At 42.3% G+C, this 27,980-nt stretch overlaps 1 protein-coding gene across 8 annotated transcripts in view; it reads right to left on the bottom strand.

Annotated features, from left to right (window-relative positions):
- The window catches only part of grin2bb (glutamate receptor, ionotropic, N-methyl D-aspartate 2B, genome duplicate b), a 130,651-nt gene that overhangs the window by 93,816 nt on the left and 8,855 nt on the right, over nt 1-27,980 (bottom strand). For all 8 annotated transcript variants that reach the window (XM_042213792.1, XM_005946666.3, XM_005946664.3 and 5 more), the window contains one exon: nt 6,902-7,597. In XM_042213792.1, the coding sequence (XP_042069726.1) occupies nt 6,902-7,597 (696 nt within the window). The remainder of the gene's footprint in view (nt 1-6,901; nt 7,598-27,980) is intronic.

Here is a 27,980-nt window from a genome sequence, read left to right on the forward strand (position 1 = left end):
CAAAGAAGTTTACATTTCTTTCAAATGGACAAACCACGAAGCCACAGCACAGCAGCCCATTCATCCATGTGCTGTATTACTGCCCACCTGACAGACAGTTTTTCACCCAAGAGAGGCAGACGTTAAACAAGCAAGAAGTGCAAGCTGCAAGGCCCCTGTATGGGTTTAAAAAAAACACAGTAAGAAGTATTGAATAGAGCAACAAAAGACTGGGCAAAAACAAAAAATCACCTTTAAGACAAGCAGACCATTTATGAGAAATAGTATCTGGATGCTGTATGCCTCTAGGTACCTTGTTTGTGGCGCAGACAACTGCTGTAATCTCCCCAAACACAGGCAAAGAGGCTATTATCACTGAACACCAGCATGCTCGACGTATCCACATGCATGCACAGACACACAGCTTAAGTCCCAACAATAGATCTGAAAGACCTCATTAGTCTCCAGAGCCACAGTTGAGTGCGGGCCAGGACCAACTCTGTCGCCCTATTATGCCAATACCAACACATGGCACACACTGAATTAATGGCTAAATGGAAGCGTGCAAATGGTTTGGTGCATAATGGGCCTACCTGCAACTGTCACAGTTTCATTACAATGAAGTACTGGAAAGGGAAATAAAGCCAAGGACTCTGCAAAGTATGAGATCATTTTATTATTTGCTCGCATCATCTCAATATAGACTGTAATGCATGTGGAGGAGTCTCGTTTAAAAGACTGAATGCGATAAAGAGGACAAGCATGTCTAGTGCTGTTTTCACCAGTTCCTGAGAAATCGAGTGGCTTGCTCTAAAGTTTGAAATAAATTAAAGGCTTCAGCAGGAACAACAGATTAGACATCTACTGTCTGAGAGGGAATTGACTGGTTACAGTATGAGAACTAAGTTACTGATGCAGGAAAACCTCTCCATGTTATGGTCCTGGGTCTTGCGCCAGCATTTTGTGTTTTTGGATTTCTAAGTTGCGTTGATTATCGCTTATCTTCAGTTTGATTCTTAGTATTTTTTTATTCAGTTTTCAGCTTTGTGCTTTTGTTCCAGTTACTGTTTATGATATTTACCCTGCCTCCCTCGTGTCCATTGTGCATAGTCTCTGTCACTGATGTTCTCTTGTTTAGCTCTTCCTGCGTCATAGTTTGGAGTTTTCTAGTTTTGTGTATCTTTATATACTTCTATATTCTGTATTGTTGACATTCAGGCTTTCTGTTATGATGTTGTAGCTCTGTTCCATGATCTGTGCCTTAAGTTAATGGGAGGTTGTTCATCCCCTTCTGTATCTCCATTCTGTCTTTTAGTCTTGGTTTCTGTGTTTGTTACTTCCTGTTTTATTTTGATAGTCTCCCGTCTTGAGTGCATTATGTTCAGTTTTGCTTCCCTTGTTGCTTTAAGCCCCTTTTCTATTAGTACCTACTCGGATCGACGCCACTGACCAGTCAATCAGTCGAATGCTGTCTGACAATGTCGCATTTTAGTACTTGCTCAGATCGCTTGGAACACCAGCTAAGCAGGTACTATGTCCTGATGGAAAACCCTGAAAACTGTGGCAAATTGATCGGAGTAGGTACTAATTGTTTCTACTAGAACCTAATTCATTGTTTCTAACAGCAATAAAACTGTCTCTTTTAGTTAATCTCTTGTCTCTTATAGTTAGTCCTACTCTTCCTGCCACACAGCAAACCTGACATCCTGTTTGATTTTTGATACTCTCCTGTGTCATGTACATTGTATTTGGTTTTGCTTCCAATTCCAAGTTTTCCCGATTAGTTATAGCTGTGTTTCCTGGTGTTTCCATCTCCATAATGACCTTGTATGTGTTTACAACTCTTGTTTCCCCTTATTTTTTTCTGGTTACTGTTCCTGTCGTCTCGTTTCATAGCTCTCTGTGTGTATGTCTGGAGGTCCTGTGATTCCTTATGGACCAGGTTTCCTTCTTTAATAAAGCTTTTTTTCATTTGACACCAACCTATGAGTCTGCATTTGGGGTCACCTCCATCACTAAACCTGACATCCAGCTGCTTTTTTGCAGACATAATTGCACAAACATGCAAACACATGTTTCTGCAACTTGTTGTGTTTCTAGTTTGGTCTTTTGGACTTCCTGTATCTATTGCCAGCTGCTTTAAACTAAGTCAGAGGTCTTCAACAGTTCACACATGTGAACTGTTAAGAGCTCCTTTTTTGAACGAGCAGCAAAGCCAGTACAAGAAGAGGAGGGGTTGCAGAGGTGTTTCGATTTCACTCACATTTGTTTCGATTTACCTCACTGACTAGCTGATTAGGTTTAGGAGAAAGTCAGGGTTTGGCTTAAAAAGAGACATAAATAAGTTCACAGAAATAAATGCACACTGTGATGGTGAAGGTCACCAGTCTGTTGTGCCAAGTTGGGAGAGACACTGGGCCATTAAAAGCTGAACTGATCGGGTTTTCATCTCCATGCTTTGCCACAATTGTATAAAATCATGCACCAAGCCGTATATCCTGCATTTATAAACATTTACGAAAGAACGCCGTCGGTTTTGAGAGGTCACTGGTTTGGTAGTTGGATGGCACCACAGCAACAAATCAGTCTCTAAAATCTATTTCTTCTTAGACAATCCACGATCAACTATCAGTAAAGTTAAAGAGTGTTGTCGTGGAGTGCTGAGGTGCATAGTACATAAAAGTCACGAGTCCTTTAGGTGTATATATGGCTCCATTACTTTTTGCCATATATGTAAGGTTTTCCAGGCTGGTCCTCTCCTCAAACTATAAAACCTCAGGTCAGAGTGGTGCTACTTGAATTTTTATGTTAAGGAACTGACCAAAATCTAAAAAAAAAAACTGATGTGGCAGTAGCACGCCACTGTTAAAGGAGACATTAATGTCAGTGGTTTGGAATATTTACAACACAGTAATCCCAGTTTACTGATGAAAACTTACATCAAATGCAAAATTTATTTGCCTCCTGGAGTAGAAATTATTAGAAAACCAAAATGTTCACCCCAGTCTTATGACAGCTCATAAAGCTATTTGTTACTGTGCAGGAGTGACAACATCATTTTTAACTGATTTCCAAGAGAGGCTTTTTACTACTTCTTCCTCCCAGCTTCCTGTCGTCTTTCCAGTGACTCAGGTGTTAGAGCGGTTTAAATACCAAACGGGCTGATCCCTGATTCTCCGGCCACATGCCCAATAATCTTTGAGCAAGATACCGAACCCCGAGTTACATCCATGAGTGCGAGTTTGTGTGTGTGAATGTAAGAAAGATAAAAAGGATGAGTGTGTGTGTGTGTGTGTGTGTGTGTGTGTGTGTGTGTGAGACTGGGTCAATGAGACCTGCAGTAGAAAGTGCTTTGAGTGCTGAATTGAGTAGAAAGGCGCTATATAAGTACCATTCCATTTATACCCATGGGGGATAAAACCCCCCAAAATATATCTTTGTAAAACTGCTTCAAGCATGATTTTGCACTTGCATTCCTGAGATTATTCCCTGAAGGAACTCATCACACAGGTAAACTGGAAGATAAAATATTTTCCACCAGCTTCAACTAAATATAACCACAAAGTTTTGGCTTCTTGCTCTCAGCAAATCCTTTTTTGTCCGCCTAAAGCTAACTAACCACTGAATGAAAACAAAATTTAAGTATAAAACTCTCAAAGCTGAAGATCTTGTGACTTTTGCCACCACATCCAACAACACGTACTGCTCAAGGCTGACCTTGCAGCTCTTTCAAAGACTGGAACCGCAACAAATTTGGTCCACGAGCACAATTCAGTAATTTATTTTACACTAGTTTGCAAAGTGTCACAGCTGTTGTTTGCGTGAATCTACACAGATTACATGAATCTAAATCGGAAAAACGGGGCAATTTTTAATGGTTTGTGTGACTGCACAGTTCAAAATAAAATCCAGCCGCTTTAAAAATTTGAACTTACGCCACTGAAAGGCAAATCACTTTTCCTCTTAGTCTCGCTGGCCTGTTTTGGATCCTCTCTGCATTTTTAACCTCGTTTTTTTTTTAGCGTTAATCTTTTCATCTTTCAATTCAAAACCTCACCCACCGCCACATCCTTAGCAGCCATGACCTTTTCTCTTTCAGCTCTGCTTTTGTCAGACTCAGAAATAATCATTGCTTTCCTCTATCTCACACTAATTGCTTTTATACAGTACGTAGAGGGAAATGTATAAGCAAGTGGTTGCCGTGCCAACCGTATCCACTGCATTCACCCCCTCGTGTGTGTGTGACTGACAACAAGCAGAAGAAGAAAAAAGGTTTAAGGAGAACGAGCCAAGTGAGCGGTAATCACTGAGAATGAGAAACTACTGAGATTTCCTGAAAAACTGTGTTCAGCATCAAATGCATTAACCCACACACATGCACACATTTCTCTCTCATGCGTCGCATTTCCTCAGCAGTGCTTTTACATGACTCTCACACTCTTATCAATCCTTTCGCCTCTGTCACTCTCAGCCTGTGGCCTCTGTCTCCCTGTCAGCTGCAAAATGCGATAATTATAGGTTAAGCAAACTCCTCTTCCTCCTTCACACCCACACACGTTGTGTTATGTCATAACCTTCAGCCCCCCCCCACTTGTTTATTCTGTTCGCTCTGTCTTCATCTCTTCAGTATCATCTCTTCATTGTATTCTTTCTCTACGCAACGTCCGTGCAACTGTCTTTTAGAGAAGCGGGGAAGAAAAGGCTGCGTAGGCTCTGAGTGTTTCTCACTGGAGAGAGCTCCTTCTTGCAAGGACATTAAAGCAGCTCTCTTTGATTTGGAGCATTCATTTGATTCTTTGTTTACTCAAATTGAGAGGTATCCTTGATTGAAAATGTTCTTTGAAGCAACAAGTCAAGGCACAAGATGCGATTTCCAGATCATATTAAACTCACTTGCTGTTTCGGGGGATTTTATGATCCATAATAAACATATTCGAGCACAGAATCAGTTCAAGCAGGCACAAATTCAAGCCACAAACAGCCATAACAGGCCGATTTCAGTTCAGCTCAGGCTCAATCAATACCCAGTTCTAATGGATTGCTATTTAAGTTGTGGTATTTTAAGTCACTTTAGCCTGCCTACAGTTGATGCATATCTGCAAGCTGCTTTGCAGCCCACCTCCACTCCAGCTTCTTGTTTTCATGCTGTGTCTAACTTAATATCTGCTGTTGGTTTTGATGTCTGCTGTGTTCTGTGCTGGGTCTTGCTGCTATTCCTGGCAGCAACCCCTGGCCTAACCGAGATGCTGAAGCTCAACCTGAGCATCAGAATAGAGGGATTTAAGTGAATCTGGATGTCGCAAGGTTGTTGGTGCCAGGCGGGCTGGTCTGTGTATTTTAGAAGCTGCTGATCTGCAAACTGTTTTTAACAGTAATTCAAAAAACACCCTCACTACAACCAAAGTATGCAGAAGAGCACTGAATTTAAAAAATACTGGAGCATGATGCAGATGGGCTTCAGCAGTAGAAGAACGGGACACTCGATCTAAAAGTCTCACAAAACTGGTCTACAGAAAATTTGAAAAACATTGCCTGGTCTGATGGATCTCTATTTCTGCCGCAACATTTAGGTGGCAGGGTGAAAAAACGGATCGTTGCCGTGTAGCAACTGTTCAGGTTGATGGTGGAGAATTTACATTTTCACAATACACACGAGAGCTGCTAATGTGAAGTCTTTAACTGCAGCAGTTTTAAGCAATCTATCTGTAATTTTTTCTAATGATTATTTTCATCTCTGAAAAATTGCAAGTATGCAGTAGAGAAAAATGCATGTGCTATTTATTGCATGATAATATTTGCAGCTTTTTCATCGGAGGTTTTCAATCAGTATGAGCATACAGTGGTTTGACTTTTATGTGAGTTTTGAAAAATTATGGGCAATGGAGCTTTTCCGAGCCGACCCGAATCCCTGATTTAATTGCTGTCATTTCCTTAAAGTCCTCACCAGCCTCTAACATAATGCAGTACTGCGATAAAACTTTCAGGACTTTTAAAAATGTTCAATACACTTTAAAAAACACACTCAACTTATTCCACTAATAGATATGTGGCTGGAAGGTAAGATTTGTTTTTCCAAACTATAACAAGGTCAACAGAAACTTTTGCACTTGGTAACAAACAATATGTTGAATCTACTGTACGCCCCACAGCGAGCATGCATCTAAAAGTTAATTTAAAAAAAACTAAAAACAAATTTTTTAAAAACTCCTCCTGCACGCTTGTACGGACCCCGCCATTCCTCTGTGAGAAACTTAAAAGGCTATTAACACGACATCTTTGAGGCTACATTTCAAAGCTGTTCTTTCATTTCGGGATTATGGATTCTACTTGTGCAGCCCAGTTTGTGCCAAATCTCGTGTATCTCAGTCCCACAGAGATGTTTTTTTGACTTATTATGTATTCTTTTGTTTCCCACTGTGAGTGCTTTGAACGTTGAGTCGACTCGCTGTCAGGAGCTCTGATGTGACGTCAGGCTCGGAGGGCAGGGGGGGGGGGGGGGGGGGGGTCTATTAACAGCAAAATCAATCAGTCGAGAGGCTGGTTTGGAATAAGAAGCAGCACCGAGCACCGAGGGGCTGATGCAACACATAAAAAGTACAAGGACAAATTAACAAATGATACTACTGATAGACTTCACACTCATAAAAAAAAAAAACCAGTTCATTATCTCAGAAAAAATGATTCAGCTATTTGTTTTCTTTCAGTGAATTTTGACTGGAATTATTGCAGCTGATATGATTAATCTAGAAACCTGCACGGGAATTATATTATTAGTCGTAAGTACATTACTTTAAATTGTATCTAGGAGGCATTATTCTACAGCAGGATGAGGTATATCTCTTTTCCCTTCACCTTAATATTTGTTCCCGATTATAGTGGACTGTGAATCAAAGCATTGATGCACTCAGCCGAGTTCTCCTACCTTAGCAGCCATGACCATGGCAGATCCTCCTCTGATGCCCAGTATGGGGATGTGTGTCTGTGCAGAGATGAAGTCCAGGATCTGAGCGATGGCCTCCTGATCTGTGTCGTCACCGAACACGACGCCTTGCAGTGGGTTCCTTGTCATTTGTGCGCAGATCCGATTGATGATACTTTTGGGGTCGGTCTCGTTCATGGTGACCACCTCGACTTTGGGAGGATACGGGATGTGGAGGAAGTCCTCCTTTTCAAGTCCAGCCCCCAAGGCTACTTCACTAGAGTTGCCCACCAGGATGACAGCAATGCTGAGCGAGTTGATCAACTTGGGACTGATGGGGGGAAGTGCTGGAGAGCCGGGGGAGTAATGCGGAGGGATAACTACACCCCTCTGGTTGCTGCCTCCCCTCTGGCCTCCTTGTCCCCCTGGGGAACCTCCAGGCCCAGTTCCTGGACCTCCGCCCCTGCGGGACTCGCAGACGGGCAAGAGGACAATGGAGAGGAGGAGCAGAGCGAAGGACAGAGAGAGGAAAGGCAGCGTCAGCCGAGGGCATGGATAAGGGTGATAGGATGACCGGTCTGGAGGAGGGGAGGGAGGATGGGGGGAGGAGGAGGAGGGGGAGATCAACTGCTTGTCCTGAAGATGGGAGTGAGAACGGTGGAGGCTGACAAGCATTGTGGAGGAGTGTAAATGCCGTCCCTGGAGGCAAAGAGAACAGAGACAGAAAGAGAAGATAAATGCAAAACATCTGAAAAATGATGTTTAACACTTTAAATATGAACTGAAATATAAATTAATTAATACACAACAGTGATGATGCAAAACACGACCACCTGCAGAAAATGACAGTAATCACAGCCCACGTCAAGAGCTGGGACATATCAGATCACAGTACATTCAGAAAAACAGTCAATGACACATCAATTTGCAAAACAGGTCATGAACGGCCTGCAAAGTTTATCATCATCATGTTCTCATTTTTTCAGCTTTGCGAAAAAACATAAGAGAAACTTCAACAATATAACTCAGTTTACCTGTCGGTTTGCTGTAATTATAAAGAAACATTACTGTCATAAAACAAAAATGCGTTGGCACGGCTTCTCGAATTAGCCGTCCTACTTCGGTGGTATGGCAGAAAGGACGCTGTAAAACTGACAATAACACAGATAATAATTCCCGGAGATAAATCATTCTGCTCTTGGGATGTGATCTTTTCTTGCAACCGAGTGCTTCCTGATGCAAAATACAGGAAAAAGCCAAAAGGTGTAGCCTAAATCGCTGCAATTCCATCCACTGAGCTTGATTGGACCCTTTTGTAGGTTGATTCTGGCCTGCGAGTCAGCTTTTTGACACTCTTTTATTAAGCTTGTAAGCAGCTGGATCTCACAGTCAACATCTTGCATATTGAAGGTGTAAATACCTGAGCTGTTTTGGCATGGGTTGCCAAGGTCCTGCTGTTTGAGAAAGGACAACCCCTGGCAACAGGGCTAGGATTCAGATCACCTCACAACTTAAGGACTTGAAATTGTGTCCAACATAATATTTTTTCCCAAAAGTTTGCACAAATGTTCCTAAATACACTCCTCAGTTTGCCGACATCCGTTTTCAGTCTCACTACAGCTTTCCTTTCAAACGGGCCAGTAACTCGCCATTAAGCTTGCCGGACATACACTATATTGCCAAAAGTATTCACTCACCCATCCAAATCACTGAATTCAGATGTTCCAATTATTCCCAAGACCACGGGTGTATAAAATGTAGCACCTAGGCATGCAGACTGTTTCTACTAACATTTGTGAAAGAATGGGTCGATCTCAGGAGCTCAGTGACTCCCAGCGTGGTACCATGAAAGGATGCCACCTGTGCATCAAATCCAATCATTAAATTTCCTCACCGATATATATTCCAGAGTCCACGGTTAGTGCTATTATAACAAAGTGGATCAGATTTGGAACAACAGCAACTCAGCCATGAAGTGGTAGGTCACATAAAATCTCAGAGCTTTCTGCTCCGTCAATCGCTACAGACCTCTAAACTTCATGCGGTCTTCAGATTTGCTGAAGAACAGTGTGTAGAGACTTTCATAGATTAGGTTTCCATGGCCAAGCAGCTGCATTCAAGCCTTAAATCACCAAGCACAATGTAAAGTGCCGAATCCGGTGGTGTAAAGCATGCTGCCACTGGACTCCAGAGCAGTAATAATGTCTTTGCTCTTTGCTTTATGTTAAGGATAAGGCTAACAAGCCCAGTTCTGGCCAGGCTATCAAAATACAGAAAATTTGACCCTTTAACCGCAGAACAAGCTAAGTGACCCATATAGCTGGAAATAAAACCTCACAGAGAGAGAGAGGGCTGTGAGCTCTCATAGAGCATCAAGTGACAACGCCACATCCATTACACTGTGCCGTGACTTCCTCGGAGGAACCCTGTGGCACACATCAAAGACAGAGCAGGAAAGAGAGGGAGTTTTGTGTGTTTGTGTGTGTGTGTGTAAGTGAGTGTGTGTGCGTCTCTGTTTTAAGGGAGTCATGATAGCACTGGGTGCATTTTGACAGATTGACAGCCTCACAGCTTCATGGACTTGCTGCCAGGCTAAGTGACCATTAGACACTCACTGAGTGTCTCTCCCTCCCTCCCTCCCTCCCTCTCCCTCACTGCTTCCACTGCTTTTCTCTCCTTAGCCCTCCAAACCTGTCTTTTTGGTCGCTCCCTTCAACCCTCTGAGACCCATTTGCTGATCTTTGAAGTCAACTGCAGACCTGTTAGTCAGTATTATTGCCTGTATTCGCTGCTACTATTAGCACATGTACAAAGATGAGCGGAGACGAGCATGGAAGGAAGAGGGGCGAAGGGAAAGAAAGTGGGAGAGATAGAAAAGGGAGAGGCGGGGTGAAAGATGTAAGAAGAGGGAGGTGACAGGCAGGGAGAAACACAATTAGTCATAGCCTGATGTGAGAATTGTGGTTTCTGAGTGCGCGCACATACAAGTGAACAGGGAGTGCAAATTTGGGCATATTTTCTGCACAGATAAAGATGAGGAATCCTAATGAGTATATGTTTATGCCTCTATTCTAAATTAAGCACAAAGGAGCACTTGAGGAGAGGGATAAATGAAGGGTAAGAGTAAAAAGCTTTGTCTCTCTACCTCCTTCACACAACACCTTTGCTAATCTTTTATTTATCAAGCAGCCTGTGTGTTGCGGAGCTGATACAGTCAGCACCCATAGCATAAAAGTCCAAAAAAACCAAAAGAGGGAGAGAGAAGTTGTGAGCACTGCTGATGTCTGACAGAAACCAGCAAATCTGCGCTAAAAGAAAGAGGTCGAACCGCCTGGATGTGATCGCCACATACCAAAGAAAAAAAACCAAACAGTTTGTCTAAAAGGTCTAATTACCAGAGGTTTGTCAGGCTTAATTGCAGGTGCACATGCTAATTGTAAACGAGCTGAATTCTCCATGAAGACACCAGAGCCTAGAGAGAGAGAGGAGGAGGAGGAAGCGAGTGGGAGGAAGGCAGCAGAGAGAAGAGGAGAGAGAAGAGAGGGGCGAGAGGAGAGAATAAATAGAGACATACACAAAAGAGATGGAGGTGGAGGAAGGAACAGCAATAAGAAACCCAAAGGAGGGAGTGAAGGAGGGAGGCGTGGAAGGTGGAAGAAGGGAAGATTAAAAGAAGACATGATTACCATGAGATGATAAAAGAAGGACCAAGGGTGGGGAGGAGGTTAATGAAATGTTTTGGGGTCTATTTTTGTTTTGTGAAAGCTATAGTGTACAGTAAGTTGGATAAAAATGGCTGAACTTCTGAAAATGAGCAGATGAAATCACTCAGAGAGGGCAGTGGAGAGAAAGTATGAAAAAAATGTTTAAAATCCCACAAGAAGTGTGACAGCAGCAGGAGAGGGAGAGAGAGCGGAGAGACGCACAGAATCATCCGGGTTCCTGTGTAACGGCAGAGCTCGGTTTCCATGGTAACAATTCAAATATGCCACCACATAACACCCTGACGGACAGGAAGATACACACAACCCGCACAGTACACTACATGCAGTGCGTGCCCTCTCCTAATAATACACAATTTACTTTTTATCTAAGCTGGCGCATATTGCCGGCGCCGACTCTCACTGACAAAAATAAAATACTTGTAACATAAAACAAACAGCACGAGGGCCCCTTCCGCGCAAACGTGTGCGCGCGCGCTCCCGCACATCCGCACAAACACCTGTGAGGTGAGTTAACGCACTCCTGCAGACGGAGAAGATCCAGTCCTCCTTTTTTTTGACCATACCTCACATTAAAAATGGATGTCCAGAAGTGCTACCGGCAAATAAACAGAAATAACACGATGGATGGGAGCAGCCAGCTCCCACACTGAGCGGGAGCGGCTGTGACATGTGGACTAATCAGACCTTCATGCAACGTCTCCGCCGTCATTAACAGCCCCCCCAAATTAATAACATTTAAACGCAGGGTGTCGAGAGTGGATTATTTACTCACAGCCTAATAGAACAAAACAGCATCAACAAATCCGAGCTGACATTTGAATCTATGTGCTCATGCGTGCCCATTACAGCGCACACACAGCAATTACAAAGAGAACATGGATAAGTGGCAATGGGCGCTAACACAAGACACTGCCATGAGTGCACTTCTTGTATCCAGTAATTTACTGCAGACGTGATTAAACGGCACGTGCAGACACAAAGCCCAAATGTGTGCTCCGTGGGTCAAACACGTTTCAGAAACCAACAAATTTTCGATACACCCCTCTGCACTTTTGTCTCTCATTATGTTTCTCAGACAGGCATTGTTAAAGTTAAGCGAAACAGCTGTGAGGGAAACAGAGCCAGGTTTTATGGTGAAAACATGATCTGTATATAAAAGATGGCCTTAACAATGTCAAAAACTTGAATAATGGCCAACAGGGGGCGACTCTGCTGATTACATAATTTAAAAAAGCTTGAATATAGATGTCTATGACAAAAAAATGTCCTATTGGCTCGCATATTCTATTGCTGTGTTCTTGAATAAGTTGGAAGTCTAACTTTCCGAGTCCCAGTTCTAATTTTAATCTGGAACACTCCCTCAGCTTTTACCACTTGGAAAGCTAGAGCAACCCCAGCAACTCTGAGTTAGTATTCCAAGATGGCAGCACTGGATGTAAACAGTAGTAAAACTGCAAAACCTTTCATTTATATTGCCACTGTTGTGTATTTATGACTCGTTAACTAAGCTATGCACAGAGCACTGACCAAGCTCTATCCACAAATGTCCTGTGCAGAGTTTTTAAGTGCAAATAAACAATTATTATGCTGTATTGCTAGTGATACCCGAATGGCTCTACATTGCTAAGAACCAACACAAATCCTGTTTTTCCTGCTCTTCCTACAGTGTTCCGAGCTATCTGGAAGTATACAACACAAAGGGCAACATTTGCAGGTGAAGAACAAAGCCAAAGAATGCAGTTCAATAGGTCCCACTAGAGGCTGCCTCCAATGTGGATTCAGTTCTCATGTTAAAAAGTTTATAGCCAGGTACAAAAGATCAGATCAGAAAGAGTGAAAAGTGCAACACAATTCAGAGATGGAGAGAATTTGCCTTAAAAGTAAAAGTTGCGCATTTTAAAACATGTTGGTAGTTCCAAGGAACAATTCTATTTTGAAGTCAATTTACCATTTGTGTCGCACTTTTCCAAGTTGTACTACTAGTACACAGTATTTACAGACAAGCATGAAAAACTACAAGCAACTATGGCAATCTGCTAGCAACCAAAGCAATCTCTTTGGAAGTTTTTGGTGCAGCACCTTCTTTGCATCCAGTTTAATCCAGTGAGAGCCAGGAACCACTGCCAGCCAGGGAAGGATAACACATTTTTCCCTAGCAACTGGCAGTTGTATCACATATAATATTGTGGACAACTCTTAGGCAATCCACACCTGCAGTACCCTGGGTTTCCCAGTCAAACTTGCTTTAAAAAGCCAAAATGGCAACAGTAAAAATGCTCAGCTTGAGGCTTCACAATATGACCTTGTTAACTAATGGGTGGTGGTTATGTCCATCTTTTGTATACGGTCTGTTTGTGAGTGAAATAAAGATAGCTCTTAATGAAAAATGTCCTATGTGTTGGTCCAAGCATGAGTGTAAATATAGGTCCAGAAATAGCTTCTTGCATTAGGTAACGCTATGTTAATTAGCCATGTGCTCATGTTGCTATTTGGTAATACAGAATTGATAATGTAAGGCTAGAGCAGGTGTGCCTCAGGTTAAGAGTGAACAGATTCATCATCAAGCCTGCAGTTGAAAAAATATTTTTTTACTTATTATGAGCAGAAGATAAGGAGTGTGGATCTGGAGAATGGTTAAATCCTTAATACAGTCAGACATGTCATCCCTCCTGATTGAGTACGTGGCCTCATGTTTTCCCCAATGTGAGAAGATGAGTTTGTGCCCTCCCTACATGCACCAATACACACACGCACACCGTGAGCTTAATGTGCGCACAGCACCATCTGGGCTGAGCTAGATCATGCCAATAAGATGGCGCCATCAACCGTATCGGCCTTAACATTTACAAAGAACATTGATCACAGAAGTCTGTCAAATGGCACAGACCACCAATTGAATAACCAGAGCTGCATAAGACATGCAACTGCACAAGCTCGCCATCACAGGGCTCCAATCTGCCAGTGTAAAATCGACATGATCAATCAGTCCATCAATAGTTTGCTTTGATCAGCTTGTCCCCTGTCAATTCCCCCAATTTGTGAGGACTTTACTGGTCACATGTTTCCCATGGATATTGCAGTGGATTACAGACTCCAGGGTGTAAGCAGCCGTCTGAGACATTAAAACTCAAGCTGCCACTTTATTTGAAACATACGTAGGCCATCATTACCAGGCCCTGCTATATCCCTGGGGGCTTGATGTGGTGGGTTGAACTGTATAGTGACTGAAAGGCATTGTGGATAACATAAGCTGACAGGCATATCTATTAAGGAGCCCATTTACATTCAGTGGGTGGTCAGTTAAAGGTAAGAGTGGTACTTTTCTCATCCAAGCTGAAGCACACGCTGCATCAGACATGACTTATAAGTAATATCAAATTGCACTAAACTCGACGCTTTGGTGAATTAGAGAACTACTTGACTTCGAGGAATACACACAGTATGAGCCGACAGTCCAACAGCGGAAAAAAAATCTCAGCGTTGAGGGTTTTTATTTAATTTAAAGGTCTGGATTTCCCTCGGTGAGACGCAGCAGCAGGTGACAATGTTTGACATTTCTGCTTATTGTCGTAACTCCAACACAGCATCAATAATTCAAAACTGTACTCTATTAGCTGGTGAAGATTGGGAGACTGGTTTTTCAGCCACACAGGAGCAAATCAGCAACTGTCTCGCGTACTATATCCTATACTATATACTATATGTCCAAAGGGGCCTTAAAACCACAGAAGGAAGCTAGTTTAAAATAGAGATGGACCGATCCGATATTACGTATCGGTATCGGTCTGATACTGGCCTAAATTACTGGATCAGATATAGGAGAGAAATAAAAACTGTATTCCAATCCATTAAATATCACAAAAGCACCTCACAAAACTTGCCACATGGCGCAACTCAGCTGATAACCTTAGCAGGTCGGGGCAGCATGCGTAACATGATAGAGCGGCTTTGGAGTACTAGACCTGTTGGCGGTCTGGTTGAGCATTTGGAGCCTCGCTACCAAACCGGCATTTCATCTCTGAAAAAATTATCCAAGAGAGAAGTAAAGCAAGTGTGTAAGTTCATCTCTGAGTGTTTGTAAAGCATTTACACGTTAAGCTTAACAACCGATACATGGAGCGACTGCCTCTCTACCCCTCCCTCTCCTGTTGCTACTTCAATCATGACACTGATCAATGATCAGCTGATTGGCTTTTCTGTTGCGACTCTCGCCTCTCTTGTTTGTTTTTGGCCCACTTTACACCAGAAAGAGGAAACCAGCGGATAAACAACAGCAGCACGTTTAAGCTTAATAAGCTGTTGTTAGAATTTATTTAATATTACTTTCTACACCAGGATCCTTTTTTACGTAGCTGACAGCTGGTAACCAGAGATGGGCAGTAACGCGTTACTGTAATCTGATTACTTTTTTTAAGTAACAAGTAAAGTAAGGGATTACTATTGCAAAAACAGTAATTAGATTATCGTTACAATACCTTGGTCACACTAGAATAAAAATAGGAGGGGAACTTCCTGACTCTGATTGCATTGCTATAAGTAGCTGCCATAACCAGTTGGTCACCCAGAGATTGAGCTTGCAAGTTTGGCAATAATTCTGGTCATGCTTTATTCAAGGTAAATGTTGAACCCTTCATAGCCGCATAGCAAGTAGTTGGTGAGTGTTTTACTTCCATGCAAAATCCACCTAATGCACTTGAAAGGAGGAAACCTCTGTGCAACCAGTGTCACCAAGTGACACCAAGCAACCTCCTGCCAGGCATTTTTGCCTAGCGACCAGTCGTTGCCAGGCAGTCACTGACCGATCTCCAAGCTTGTGTGACTGGGGACCACAGTGAAAGTACCTATTGATCTTACGTTTTAGCTCAATGCTTCCATTCATGTGCTGGTGACATAATATGTATTTTAATTTATTTTAACTTTTTGCTGACATAATTTTTGTTATTTAAGCTGCTAAACGACACATTGAAGTGAAATTCTGAAAATGGGTTTCGAGCTCTCACTCTCACTTTCATTTTGAGGACAGTCGTTTTCGGCGTTTCGATGTCACAGCTCTTTAGGATGTAACCCTTTTTATTTTTAACAGAATTAGAAAACTGACTCACGAGCTGTTTCATAGATTGAAAAGACGTGTGCTCCATGGAACAGCTTGTATTTCACCAAAAAGTGATGTGTCAGTCAGACTCATGTGACACCGTTGTATTCACTCAGGTAATCAGACATCATGCAGCTATAATGACTCTCCTGCAGAGGTGGTGGAAGCTAACAAAAGTTCTATTTACATCCTCTATAATTATTCAATTCACTCTCACAAAGTCTCACAAAGTCAACTGTCAGCGAGGCCTGGCTGTTAGCAGCAAAATACCCTGCCTCCCCACTGTACTGTTACAGTCATAACTGGATAAAAAGATACAGACTAAGCTGCTTTTGTTCACCGTGAAATCAAATGACCAGAACCAAATATGCCTCGGTCCATCTTTAAACGCTTCCGCACCCTGCTCTATCTGTGCCACTCCCGTTTACATTTTCCTAAATATTATTCACCCCTCTTAAACAGGAATCTAAACATCTTTTTAAAAGACGAAAGACCTTATTAAAACAGCCCAGTCCTTTCATTTTTCAGCCAATATTTCTCAAACATGAGCAAATTGTTTATTTGCGTGAACTATTTCCAGCTGTGGACGAATACTAAACACAAATAATAATTTGGTCCTCAAATGAGTATTTAAGGCTGCGGGATGGTGATTTAAAGACTAAAGAAAAACGTCAACAGCTACAGCTGTGTGGATATGCGTGTGTTCTTTTAAATTACAGCGGAGGGTCTGTAAGGAATAAACCATATAAACCACATCGCACTTGTTAGTTGGTTTTTGCCTCATATCAGGAATGCATTGACCATTAGATAAATAGCCTCTTGCACTGAATCATGCTGACACTTTGGATGCTTCAAGATTTTAATTTAGTCACTGAGTGGGATGAGAGAGGCTGAGAGAAAGCAGATAAAAAGATATATAGTTTTGAAAAAGAAAGTAGACCCTCTGAAAGTTCTAAGGTTTTACATATTAAAGCAATAAAAATAAATGTTTCTCTTTCAGTTTGTAAAATACAACCTCAGATGAACAACAAAATATGGCCTATTATACCTAAGCCAAGAAGCAGAAGCGGTGTGTGAAATCTAAGTACACCTTCACAAACGAGAGGGTCAGTAACACCAAGGTGCTGCTAGTCAAATGCACTTGATTACATGATCATCAGCAAATGTGAGGACCTCCACGAAAGCAGCAAAAGCGGTTTTGGTAGTTAGTAGCAATTGTAACCACTCATCAATCTCAGAAGGCTTATAACACTATTTCAATTTGTAATCTTTGTATAGTTAGAAACATCTTCCCAGGCGTCGATGTCCCAGGAAACCTACCACAAGGTCAAACCCTGCAATCCTCAGAGGAATTGCAAAAAACCTTGAGAGCCACTTCACAGACTCCATAGGCCTCAGTTAGCATATGAAATGTTAAAGTTCATGACAGAACAGTTAGAAAGAGACTGCACATGTATGGCTTATTTGGAAGGGTTACCAGGAGAAAGGCTTCTCTCTCTGAAAATAACATAGCAGCAAAGTTTAGGATTGCAAAGGTGCAACTGAACACAAGACTTCTGCAAAAACCATATCTGCACAAACACCTCACAGCAGCTGTTAAGCACAGTGCCGGTGAGGTGATGATCTGGGCTTGTTTTGCAGCCACGGGACCTGTGCACCTTGCTGTCACTGAGTCCAACCTCAAACTCCTTTGTATACCAAAGTATTCTAGAGTCAAATGTGACACCATCTGTCCGGCAGTTAAAGCTTGGCTGAAAATGGTCATGCAACAGGATAGTGATGCCAAGCACAGCATATTGCAACAGAATGGCTGGAAAACAAAAGAATGAAGGTACTGGAAAGTCCAGACCTCAAACCACTTGAAATGTTCAAGACAGCTTTCCAAATGTGAATCTCTACAAACTTCAATGAACCTAAGGAACGTTGGAAAGAAGAGAGGAGTAAAATCTGTTTAAGTAATCTTTAATACTTCTTCCCTACCGACTAATCTGTCACCTCGCGCACTGCGTTGCGTACGGGCCAGAATAGCAGAGAAAAATCACTGCCTTATTGAAGAGGGTCTTGGGTGTTTCATTAAGTGCACTTTAGTTTGGTCAAGAATCCTCTCCCTGCTAATTGCACTTATAACGAGACGCACTGTGGATCTCTACTGTTGTACTGAAGCTGCCTCAGCCCTCGAAACAACATTATATGGTCTCTTTACTCTACACACTCAGGCAAAGGGACGATGACAAACACAGGGTTGAGGCAGGATCCATCTATCCCCTGAGGTCTTCATTACCTCATTGAAGCCATTTATTCCACTGAGGTTACACTGCCACAGCAGTCCAGGTCCTTTAGAGCCTCATAGGGTCTGGACCACCTCTGTTTCGTCGGTGCATTCTTCTGCAATATGTATGTAATGGTACAATAGCCTACAGTGCACACTGTTTTTTCTTTTTCTTTTTAAAAAGGGTCTTGTAACTCACTCTGATACAATGTGCTACCCACAGCACAGTGTATAAAAAGCCACTCACACCATGTTTTCAACCTCGGCTGAAATGTATTTTCGCAGGTTTCTTTTAGTGGCCTTTCTGAAAAGCAGAAACATGACACCGTAGTTTTCCATCCACAAGCAATTTTGGTCTCAACTGCTTCTCTGGTGGCACAATCTGAGTGTTGAACAGCTACAGCTCTCTTGAGGATTTGATAGCAAGCCTGTGGCATCAAGGGAGTAGATAAAATAACTCAGTGGCTATCCACTCTGTCTGTTTTATAATTCCCCTTAATTACCTGAGGCCACAGACCTTTGAATTCCTCTACTACACATCGTCATACCTCCTCCAGCATCGGCAGCTGGTCTGCCCTCTCTGTGCCAAGAAGACAAGTCATTTTGTTGGATTTACTGAGCTGTTGTGCAAATATAATACCCAGACTGTCAACCACTGATAACAAATATTACAGGAAAAAATGTCCTTGATGTGTCTTAGAGCGAGTCTAAACGCCAAACCTCTCAGCTCTGTCAGCTGGTCATCATTCAAATAACATCCAGAAAACATCTGCTCCAACCTCTGGCCAAGTTTTCCTCAGTGTGCGGATGCACGTGTCACACCGAGGGCTATGGTGTGTTTCTGTTTTGTTTTCTCCCTTGCACGTGGCAAAAGGTGGAAATTCAAATAAAGACCTGACAAATTTAATGTGCTTGAGCCAATGATTTGGGGGGGGTTTCTACATAAAACACATTTTAGCATCTCTAAAAGAGTTTTGACTTTCCATCGAAAGAAAATCAGAAGGACTGTGAACATATTTCATTTATCAAATGTTGAGAAATACAGAGGATACAGAAGTGAGTACGCAGACTCACTCCCCCCACATTTGAAGTCAGGAGAAACCTTGTTAATATTCCCACAAATGAAAACTCAACTGCCAAAGCTTGTGACTCTGAACCTGCCAGACAACACTGTTTTGCTTGTTTTTTTGTGATTATCTAACCAGAGTTTCTGAAGTACAGTCATTAAAAATCTTGGCCACAGACAGAAGAAAAGACTGTGGAGTTCTGCAGATCCAGCAGAGACAGACAAGCTTATTCCTTAAAACGTGACAACACAGTGACAGAGCTGCTAATGATGAGGACACTGCATACAGACAAGCTGCACAATGCAACACATCAGCTGAAACATTCAGATTAACACATGAGCACCGCATGAAGTGTTACGCTTAAATGTGCATAGCAGATATTTGCAGTATTAGAAGATTATTGTGTTCAGTATTAATGTATTATATATTTATTCTTTAAAAGGTTCAGTTTCTGTTGTTTCAGTTTAGTTTGAGATTGTCGTGATTACACAGTGAAACGGCTTTAGGGGATTTATCCAACTAGGGCAACAGTTATTTTTATTACTAACTGATCTGCAAGTTTTCTTCAAATTGCTGTCCAAACAACTCATAATCCAATGATATTAGGCTTACAGTTAAATTAAAACTGAGCAGCAAATCCCCACAACTGAGAGACTATCTCATAATGGGCATTTTTACAGAGGGAAAAAAACCCATCAGTTAATCAAACTGTTGGTAATTTGTAATCAGCTCCTCTTTGTTTAAAAATGGTCTTCACAGTCTGCGTACAGTATCTCCTGTAAGGATGAAACATTCTATTTCCGTGGGGCTGTTTTTTAAGAATAACTACAACTACATGGTGGCTTTTTAATAAAACGTATTCCAACTGTGAACATGTGTGTATTTAATTAAAACCCAGTAAGCTTAACAACATATCTTAGAGGTAAATAACCTCCACGCAGTACCGCCAAGGCTTTACTGTGACCAGCTGTAACACAGTGGTTTTATATTTACCACATCCACACTCCGTCTCCTTCATCGTGTTTAGTGTCAGGCTGCATCCACACGTATACGGTTATTTTTTAAATGAGGGATTTTTAATCTAGTCTACATGAATGCACGAGAGCATATCAAACAAACAGGTAATATAATCAGAACACTAAAAAACGTCTGGCTTATCAGAAGCCTATAAACAACAACACAGGCCGATGTGAAGAAAAGAACAGATAAAGTGTGCACCTTGTACAACAAAATCTTTGTTTTGGGTTTCTTGGATTATATAGAGTTTCTGAAAATCTTCATCCTAAAAGTCCTTTTTGGGGTCTTTTTTTTTTTTCAAAAGCTCCATTTTCATTGACCTAAAACACAATTTATGTGTAGATGAAAATCCAAAAAGCTAAGAAAAAGCTACATTTTCCAAAATATCCCAGTCTGTTACTTCCTGTTTTACTTTGAAGGTTTTGGTTTCACGTCCTGTTCTTTTCCCACCTTTTGTCATCGTATAGTTCATAGCGCTGTGCCATACTGCACATTTTAGTATCAATCAGTATCAAGTAGGAATTGCAGATACCAGTACAGATGCTGATACCTTAAGCCTATAACGCCAGTTTATGCAGGGCAGAGCAGTGTGTCATGGTTTATGAGATGAACCATCATCACTTGTGTGATGTATTTTGAACCTGGATTTTTTTGGTGACCTTGAATGTAAATGTGTCTGTCTTTGAATCCCTTTGGGTCAGCTTCTGCTTAAATGTGCTATAGGCAATAAATAAAACAGAGGTGACAGTCAAAACACGTATATTTCTTTCATTTCAAAAGGAACAATTTCTTTAGCACAATTCAGTGGGCTACTGAACCTGATGGACTTTGTTCAGTAACAATTTATCGATGCTATCATGCTAGTATCAATCCAATATCACTGTCAGCATTGTTATCAATACTATCGATATTTAGATTGATCCACCTACGTCTAATAGATAAGCTGAACTGCTTTCATCTGCGTCTCATCCACAGTCATCTCTGAGTGTGTACGCTGCACAGTCCTGTCTTTCCCTTTGTCATCTGCTTTGTGTCACGATGGTCCGCTGTGCATTCCTGGACTCTTTGGATTAAACTTTTCTTGTAAACACTGTCGACTGAGTACATTACAGTAAGTGCAATCAGCAATCGGGGTTTGATGATTTTAGAATTGTTATATCTGAGGGTAAATCCCCTGAAAGTGTACACACATAGTATTTTTCTGTTAAAAACCTTTCCACCAGTACATTCTCCATCATTTGGGTTGGCCTTCACTGAAAACTCTCAGGAAACAGGAAACTGGTTTTAAATAAAAAATAGTATCTGTAAAGCGATACTGGGTGTACTTCCAGTTTACTTCTGAGCCTTTGTTATGTCTCAGCTCCAATATTTTCCTGCTATTCTCATCCAAATGGATGGTTTTTGATGGGCTGAGGGTTTCAACAGATGTGGGAAAAACTCTATTGCTGAATTTAAAAGCATCACACAGGATGTGGTGAAGAGACTTGTGGTTTTTTCCAGAAAGGCAACTTGTGTTTCTTTGTTGCGGGTATTTGTGTATTGTATATCATGTTGTAGAGCTTGCATTTTATGTTGTATCTGTGGCATTTGTAAAATGTATTGCGTTTGTATGGCTGCTACCTTGGCCATGTTTCGCTTTGTCAGGAAATCTCAGCTTAATGGGGCTTCCTGGTTAAATAAAAGTATGTAATGAATGCTAAAAGATTGTTTTGGGGGTTTTTTTGTTGAATTATTTGGCCTCCGGAGCCCTGCACTTGGATCTCCAATGTTCTCTTCAGTGAATCATAACATCAGGTCAGTGTTTTACCCGTGAAGTTCACCTGTGAGTGCATCGCAGGCGTGCACGGCTGCTGTTGCTGGAGGTTTTCAGGAAACATCAGTGCGTTTTCTAGTTTGAATATTAATGTGAGAGCTTTCTTTCAGCTCTTGGAGGCATTTGATGACTGATTGCAACAAATGTCGGGAGGGGCAAATTGAAATCTTTTATACACTGAGGATGTGATCTGCCCTCTGCGCTTGGCTCACACACACTCCTACACTTAGACCTAAATCTCGCAGAAGCGCTCACCTTCCAGTTTACCCTCCCGAGAGGTTAACTCTACCTTTAATCCTCCTCTCTGTCTCACTGATCACCTGTTCCACAGCTTCATTAAAGGGAGAAGAAGAAGAAAAAACGCTGACAGCCGCAGCTCCTTCCCCAATAAGTACATCTCGCTGCTTCTTGTTCGGCTCTGTATTTGAGCGGGGGCATTTTCCTCCTCATTCCTGCAGCTGTCTGCGCTTCAAACCCACTCTCGGTCTCAAGTCACGGCTAATTAATTGACAAGTTGCCCCCACTGAGGGTCAAATGGAGACAGATTCACTGACACTTTGAACAGGTTTGGCAAGTAGATACCACCTGCTGTTAACACTGCTAAATATAAACAAGACGGCACGGCACAGCAGGCCCTGCAGTAAAATCCTGATTTTACCTTACAGAAGATGGAAACTATGTTACTTTCTTATCCAGCAGGTGGTGTTTCTAGCATATCTGTAAATAAATTAGCCATCTGGCAGCAAGTTTTTTGTTCTGATGAGTGCCATCACACAAACCTATTTCTTCTTTTGATTCTAATATATTTGTTCCTTCTCTATCTTTCATCATCTCCCTCTTTGAAAACATAATTATCGCCTTATAATCCCCTCTTAGCGAAGTCATCTGCACAACGTGATTTCTCGGGAGTCCCGGTGTCTCTTTCTTGTGAGCCTTTTGAGGACAATATCATCAAATACGACTCAATCTTATTCTGCTATCTAACCCTCCATCAGTTCTACTTGTCTCTGCACCTCGGCCCTCGGTGCCAGATCTTGTCTTTTGTTTCAGTCTCTTCTATCTGTGTTTTAAAAAGAAAACCGATTAAAAAAGCCTCTCGCTCTAGTCCCTGCCTGTCGGTGGAGGAGCTTCAAACAGGCTCCCCTTGGCATGACATAAAGAGTGACTGTTTCTGATTAAATCTCTCCATGTGTGACAGTCAGATCGTGTTATTATCGAACACAGGAAGGATGAAAGAGCCATTTCTAGCTGAACTTCTGCATCTGATACCTTGACGAAAAGAAAAGTATTTCCACTGAGGTAGCTGCAGTGTATATGGTGAGCAGAGCCTGCACAAACAGGCCAGCAGAAATGGTGTCGAGAGCACGCTCAGTTACAGAACGTGGGTAGCGGCGGCATCACAGCATCGGGCCCCCTTTTCTCTATTCTTAGCTCTTCCTCCTTCTCTCGCAGTCACACATGACTAGGTACTGAAGAGGAGAGGTAGAAGAGGCATCTTGGGTTTCTCTCACTCTCTAATAAAAATGAGATTGCGTTTACACTTTGTGTTATCACACTGTCTGTACGAACCACCGATCACCATTTTAATCTATCTTTTATTTTTTTTATCATGTAAATTGTATAAAAGTGCAACTGATTGTCCAAATGACAAAGTTCTACGCTGGGATGCCATTGTTTTCTATTGCTATGCTATTTCTCCAGCTAAATACAGACCACTTTTGGCCCGGGCAGTTTAATTATTCATCGCTTAATTTACATGCCACACAAACACGTATAAATATGAACCCCGTATGTTGTGGCAAACACATTTAAATTGCCATTTTATGTTGCCAAAGCTAGATGTAGCACAGGTTAGGCCAGGCATTACAAATGATGTAACACCAATGCAGCCGTAAATATCAAAAGATGCTCGATAAAGATGTGAAATAGCTGGTTATCTAAAAGCTGATTCTCACAGCCAGATGGTTTCTGGGCTAAGAGCTTATATGCGCTGATAAAGACCAATAAATGAAATTTATTGGATGTAAACGTAACATCTGGTTGACAGCGCATATAATCAGAACCTCAACACAATGGGTTCTTATTATGGGGTGACAATGTCTCTTGTTTTCTCTCATATTTGTATATATTTCTCTTGTTTGCTAGAGAATGGATTTGAGCTGATAGAAACAGGAACTTAAATAACCACTTGTTGCAACCAAGGTATGCTGAAGAGCATCTCTGAAACCTGTCAGACCTTGAAGGAGATGTGCTACAGCAGCAGAAGACCGGGTGTCATTCCTGTCCCCCATGAACAGAAAGTGAGGCTGCTGTTCACTCGGCATCGCCTGCTGTCAGGTCGTCTAATTTCTCGGCATACCTTTGGGCCCTTTAGTACCAACTGAGCATCATTTAAACGCCACAGCCTGCCTGCGTACTGTTGCTGACCATGTCCAAACCTTTGTGACCACAGTGCACTCATCTTCTGATCGCTGATTCCAGCAGGAAAGCATCGTGTCACAAGGCTCAAATCATCTCACCAGATCACAGTTCAGTAGACCACCTTTGGGAATTGGTGAAGTGGGAGATTCACATCATGGTGCGGCTGACACATCTGCAGTAACTGTGAGATGCTATCGTGTCAACATGGCTCAAACTCTCTGAGCACTTATTTGAATCTGTGCCATAAAAAATTAAGGCAGCTCTGAAGGAACCTGCGTGACAGCCGAGTAGCTCATCCAGTTTGGCTTATTTACCTAAAATTATTTCCAAATAATTTTTAGTAGAAGAGCATTCTGATTCTTGCCTCCTGTACTCGATGCAAGCAGCACCCTCACCTAAGACACGCTGAAGTGTTTTTTAGCAGTAGCCTGCTGTGTGCTAAATATTAGAAAGTATGACTTCACAGTTCATGTGTCACAGACATGAGTCTCACCTAAGCTTCTCTCTCTTTGTTCCCTGTTGCAAGATTTCTTTTTGATGCGATGACAAAACTGCAGCTGGGTGTGAGTTTGACATCACTTTTACACCAACAAAAAGCAATTTTAACCTCACTGTTTGTCTACCATTTAGACACCTAATCACCGGGAAATTGCTCAGTGGGTCGGCCCAGGGACTTTACAAATTCTGACGAATAAATAAAAGGAACAACAAATCACCTGAGAGATGACGCGAGGAACCAGTCGCTCTGCATAACAATGAAAAATTAGGCTGTTTGTTGACCGTAAAAAGGCAACTCCCGTACAGCTACTCGTACCGTCGATCAAGCGAGCGAGCAGAGGTGCCGCAACCAAAACAGAACAATGTTACTCCTACAGCGTAATTTAGAAGGAAAGTCAGACTAAAGAGCTTTCGCTACATGTCGTCCTACCTAATCAGCTCTGAAGGGCCTCACTTGAAGGTGAAGTGAAAAGCTGGCCGTCATCTCAAGAGAGGAGGCACAATTACTATTAGAAATTCACATGGCTACGCTCTGAGGGTTTCTCACCTGCACTGAGCGGGTCAACCGCTGCGTGGAGTGAGTGTGAATGTTAAATTGTTGGTTTCAAAGTTGATGAAACTTGGATCTAAAGCTGTCGTTCGTCAGCCCACCGGTCGTCGATAAGCACGGTGGAAGGGGGCTGCACTGAAATGCATTCAAACTGATAACGTGGCAGCACGTCTTATCTGTTCAATCTGGTTTCTAATAAGGTGTCAGAGCTGTTAGGTGTTGCGTCAGTTCTACCTTCAGGCGGGACTGTTGTATTTACCTGAAATATTAACACAGTAAGATGCTGTGAGGACCTGCGTGCCAGGCAAACTAATTGGAAGCATGGAAGCAGAAAAAAAAATACCGAACAGGATACACATGGAAGAATCCAGATTTCAGCTGTGAACTGGCGACTGAGTGAAGAGCATCTTTTCAGAGGGTTTTTTTTTTTTATCATTATACACGAAGGAAGAACCCCACAAATGCATGGGTGGATGAGGAATTTCTGCACCTTAGCTGCTTTGCACTTCTGCCTCTCCCTCTCTCTCTCTCTGGCTCTGGGTAAACAATAAACACCAGGCTGCTCAGCACCTGTAATCCTTCGACGACTCAATCAACATTTGTAAAGCTGGTCACATGAGGCTCGCGTCCAAAACTGACTCAGCCGGCTGTCTCTGAGCTCCAGCATCAACATCTCGGCTCGGTACAGTCATGGCAGTTCACTGCTGCCACTCCGTTCACGGTTCACCGATCAAACCAAGGGCCACGCTTCCCGCCTGACAAGAGAGCCAGTGCTCAGATCCAGTAATCCTCTCTGCCCAACCCGCCCTCCGGAAAAACACGCAGCATCACAGCGGCGCAACAACAACGCACACCCCTCCAAGGCCTTGCTGCTTATGCACTCCGAGGTACATCTGTCTACAAAGCTGCCTCCTTCATCCAGTGTCAGTGAAGCTCCCTCAGGATTTGGCGCCTGCGCCTGGATCTTTGCCTGTTTTTCTTCCTTTTTCTTTTTTGTCTGCCACGCCTTAACCCCTCTCCTGCTCGCTGTCATCATAACGGAAAATCAGAGTGTTGAAATGGAAAACGAAGTTTTGATTGAAATACTGTGGGCAGGAATTTGGACACCGCGGAGCCTGAACAGCATATGTTAATAAGTGAGCAGAATACAGCCGGTACATTGTTGAAGCTGTTGTGTTTTGCGAGGGAGGGACACACCAGCTGTCACACCTCCTCCAAGTCACGCTTCGGCAAAGACGTGCATCATAATCAGATAGTTACATCAGACTCCTGTGAGCCGGCGAGCGCAAATTAGTTCAAAGATTTGGGAGCGTAAACTGGCCTCACCCGTTGCTAAACACCAATCCGGCCAAGAATCTAATCCGCGATGCCACCAGGAGACAAATCCTAGAGCTGCTCTGCTGGCAGGAGCCGGACGCAGTGACAGAACAAAGGATTTTGCACATATTCTGTTTCAAAACTGTCGAGGAAGACACGAACGCACTTTCCCCTGATCTAACGGTGCGCTCTGTTGCTAATGAAAGCCATGCAAATTCTCCTTTAAAGGCTTATTTTACTTGCACCCTTTGTCACCGCTCCTCTCAGACACCTCGTTCCATTGTCTTTCTGCGCCCCTCCAACTTTTAAATATGCCTTTCATCGGTCGAACTCCTGAGCGGCTGCCAGGAGCACGAGCTCAGCAATAAAATCGGCTCCAGCTTCCTCCACTCTGTTGCTTTATGCAGTCACTATTGTCTAGACCTGTTTTCCCTCGTAAAGCGGCACAACTCCTCGTTTTGATGTGCTTATTGAAGCTAGTGTCTCGTTATCCCTTATCTCGACACCGAGCTCCCTCACAAGGCACCACGAGAAAGAACAAGTGACAAAAACAAAAAAAACCCCACACACACGCAATTTGTACTTTTTTTTCTTTTGCACTATAAATGTTTTGTTTCTTCTGTTTCTTGTGATTGCTCACTCTTACTGAAAATAAACATGGCCAAAGAAAGTGACTTACCCTCTAAAACAGGCCTTTTGTTAAGCAATGTGCATGAATAGAACTGAAGATTTATTTAAACTGCATGAAAAATGTGCAGTGTTTTATTATCAGACCTTTTTTTTTTAACTATACGGAAAAATACATTTAGTTTGACCCGATCAAACCATGAAGGAAATCCTTCATATTTCACAAAGCAGCCATTAAGCCATTATTTCCACCTCCTCTCGTAGTTTACATGACCTGAAATTATCATGAACGAGGGCAGTTTCTAAGAAGGTTAAATAAGGGTTGAGTTAATCGCAACTGCCGGATATCAGCGGTCACAGTGGTGGCAGCGTTTCAGATGTTACAGTACATGTGAAAGTTCATTAAGTTGATTAAAGTAGTAAAAGCTGTGAAATGTGAGAAAAACAAGGCAATCTAAGTCAATTTTCAGTGGGAAATGCCACCCATTTGCAGCCTCTGAAATAGAAAGAATCTGCATTTGCATGGCTGCTAAATGTCATTTTAAATTGCACGTCGTTTATATTTGTGTGTGTCACCTTAGACTCCGCTGAGCTGCTGCGATAGAGATTTTATTCACCATTTTCTGATTCCCCGGCTTATCAAAGATGTAATTTGGGGTGAAGTTTTAAGCGATACCCATGGACAC

The sequence above is a fragment of the Haplochromis burtoni genome, unplaced genomic scaffold (assembly GCF_018398535.1).
Source record: "Haplochromis burtoni strain Fernald_Lab_line unplaced genomic scaffold, NCSU_Asbu1 Contig_481, whole genome shotgun sequence".
NCBI classification, from domain to species: Eukaryota; Metazoa; Chordata; class Actinopteri; order Cichliformes; family Cichlidae; genus Haplochromis; species Haplochromis burtoni.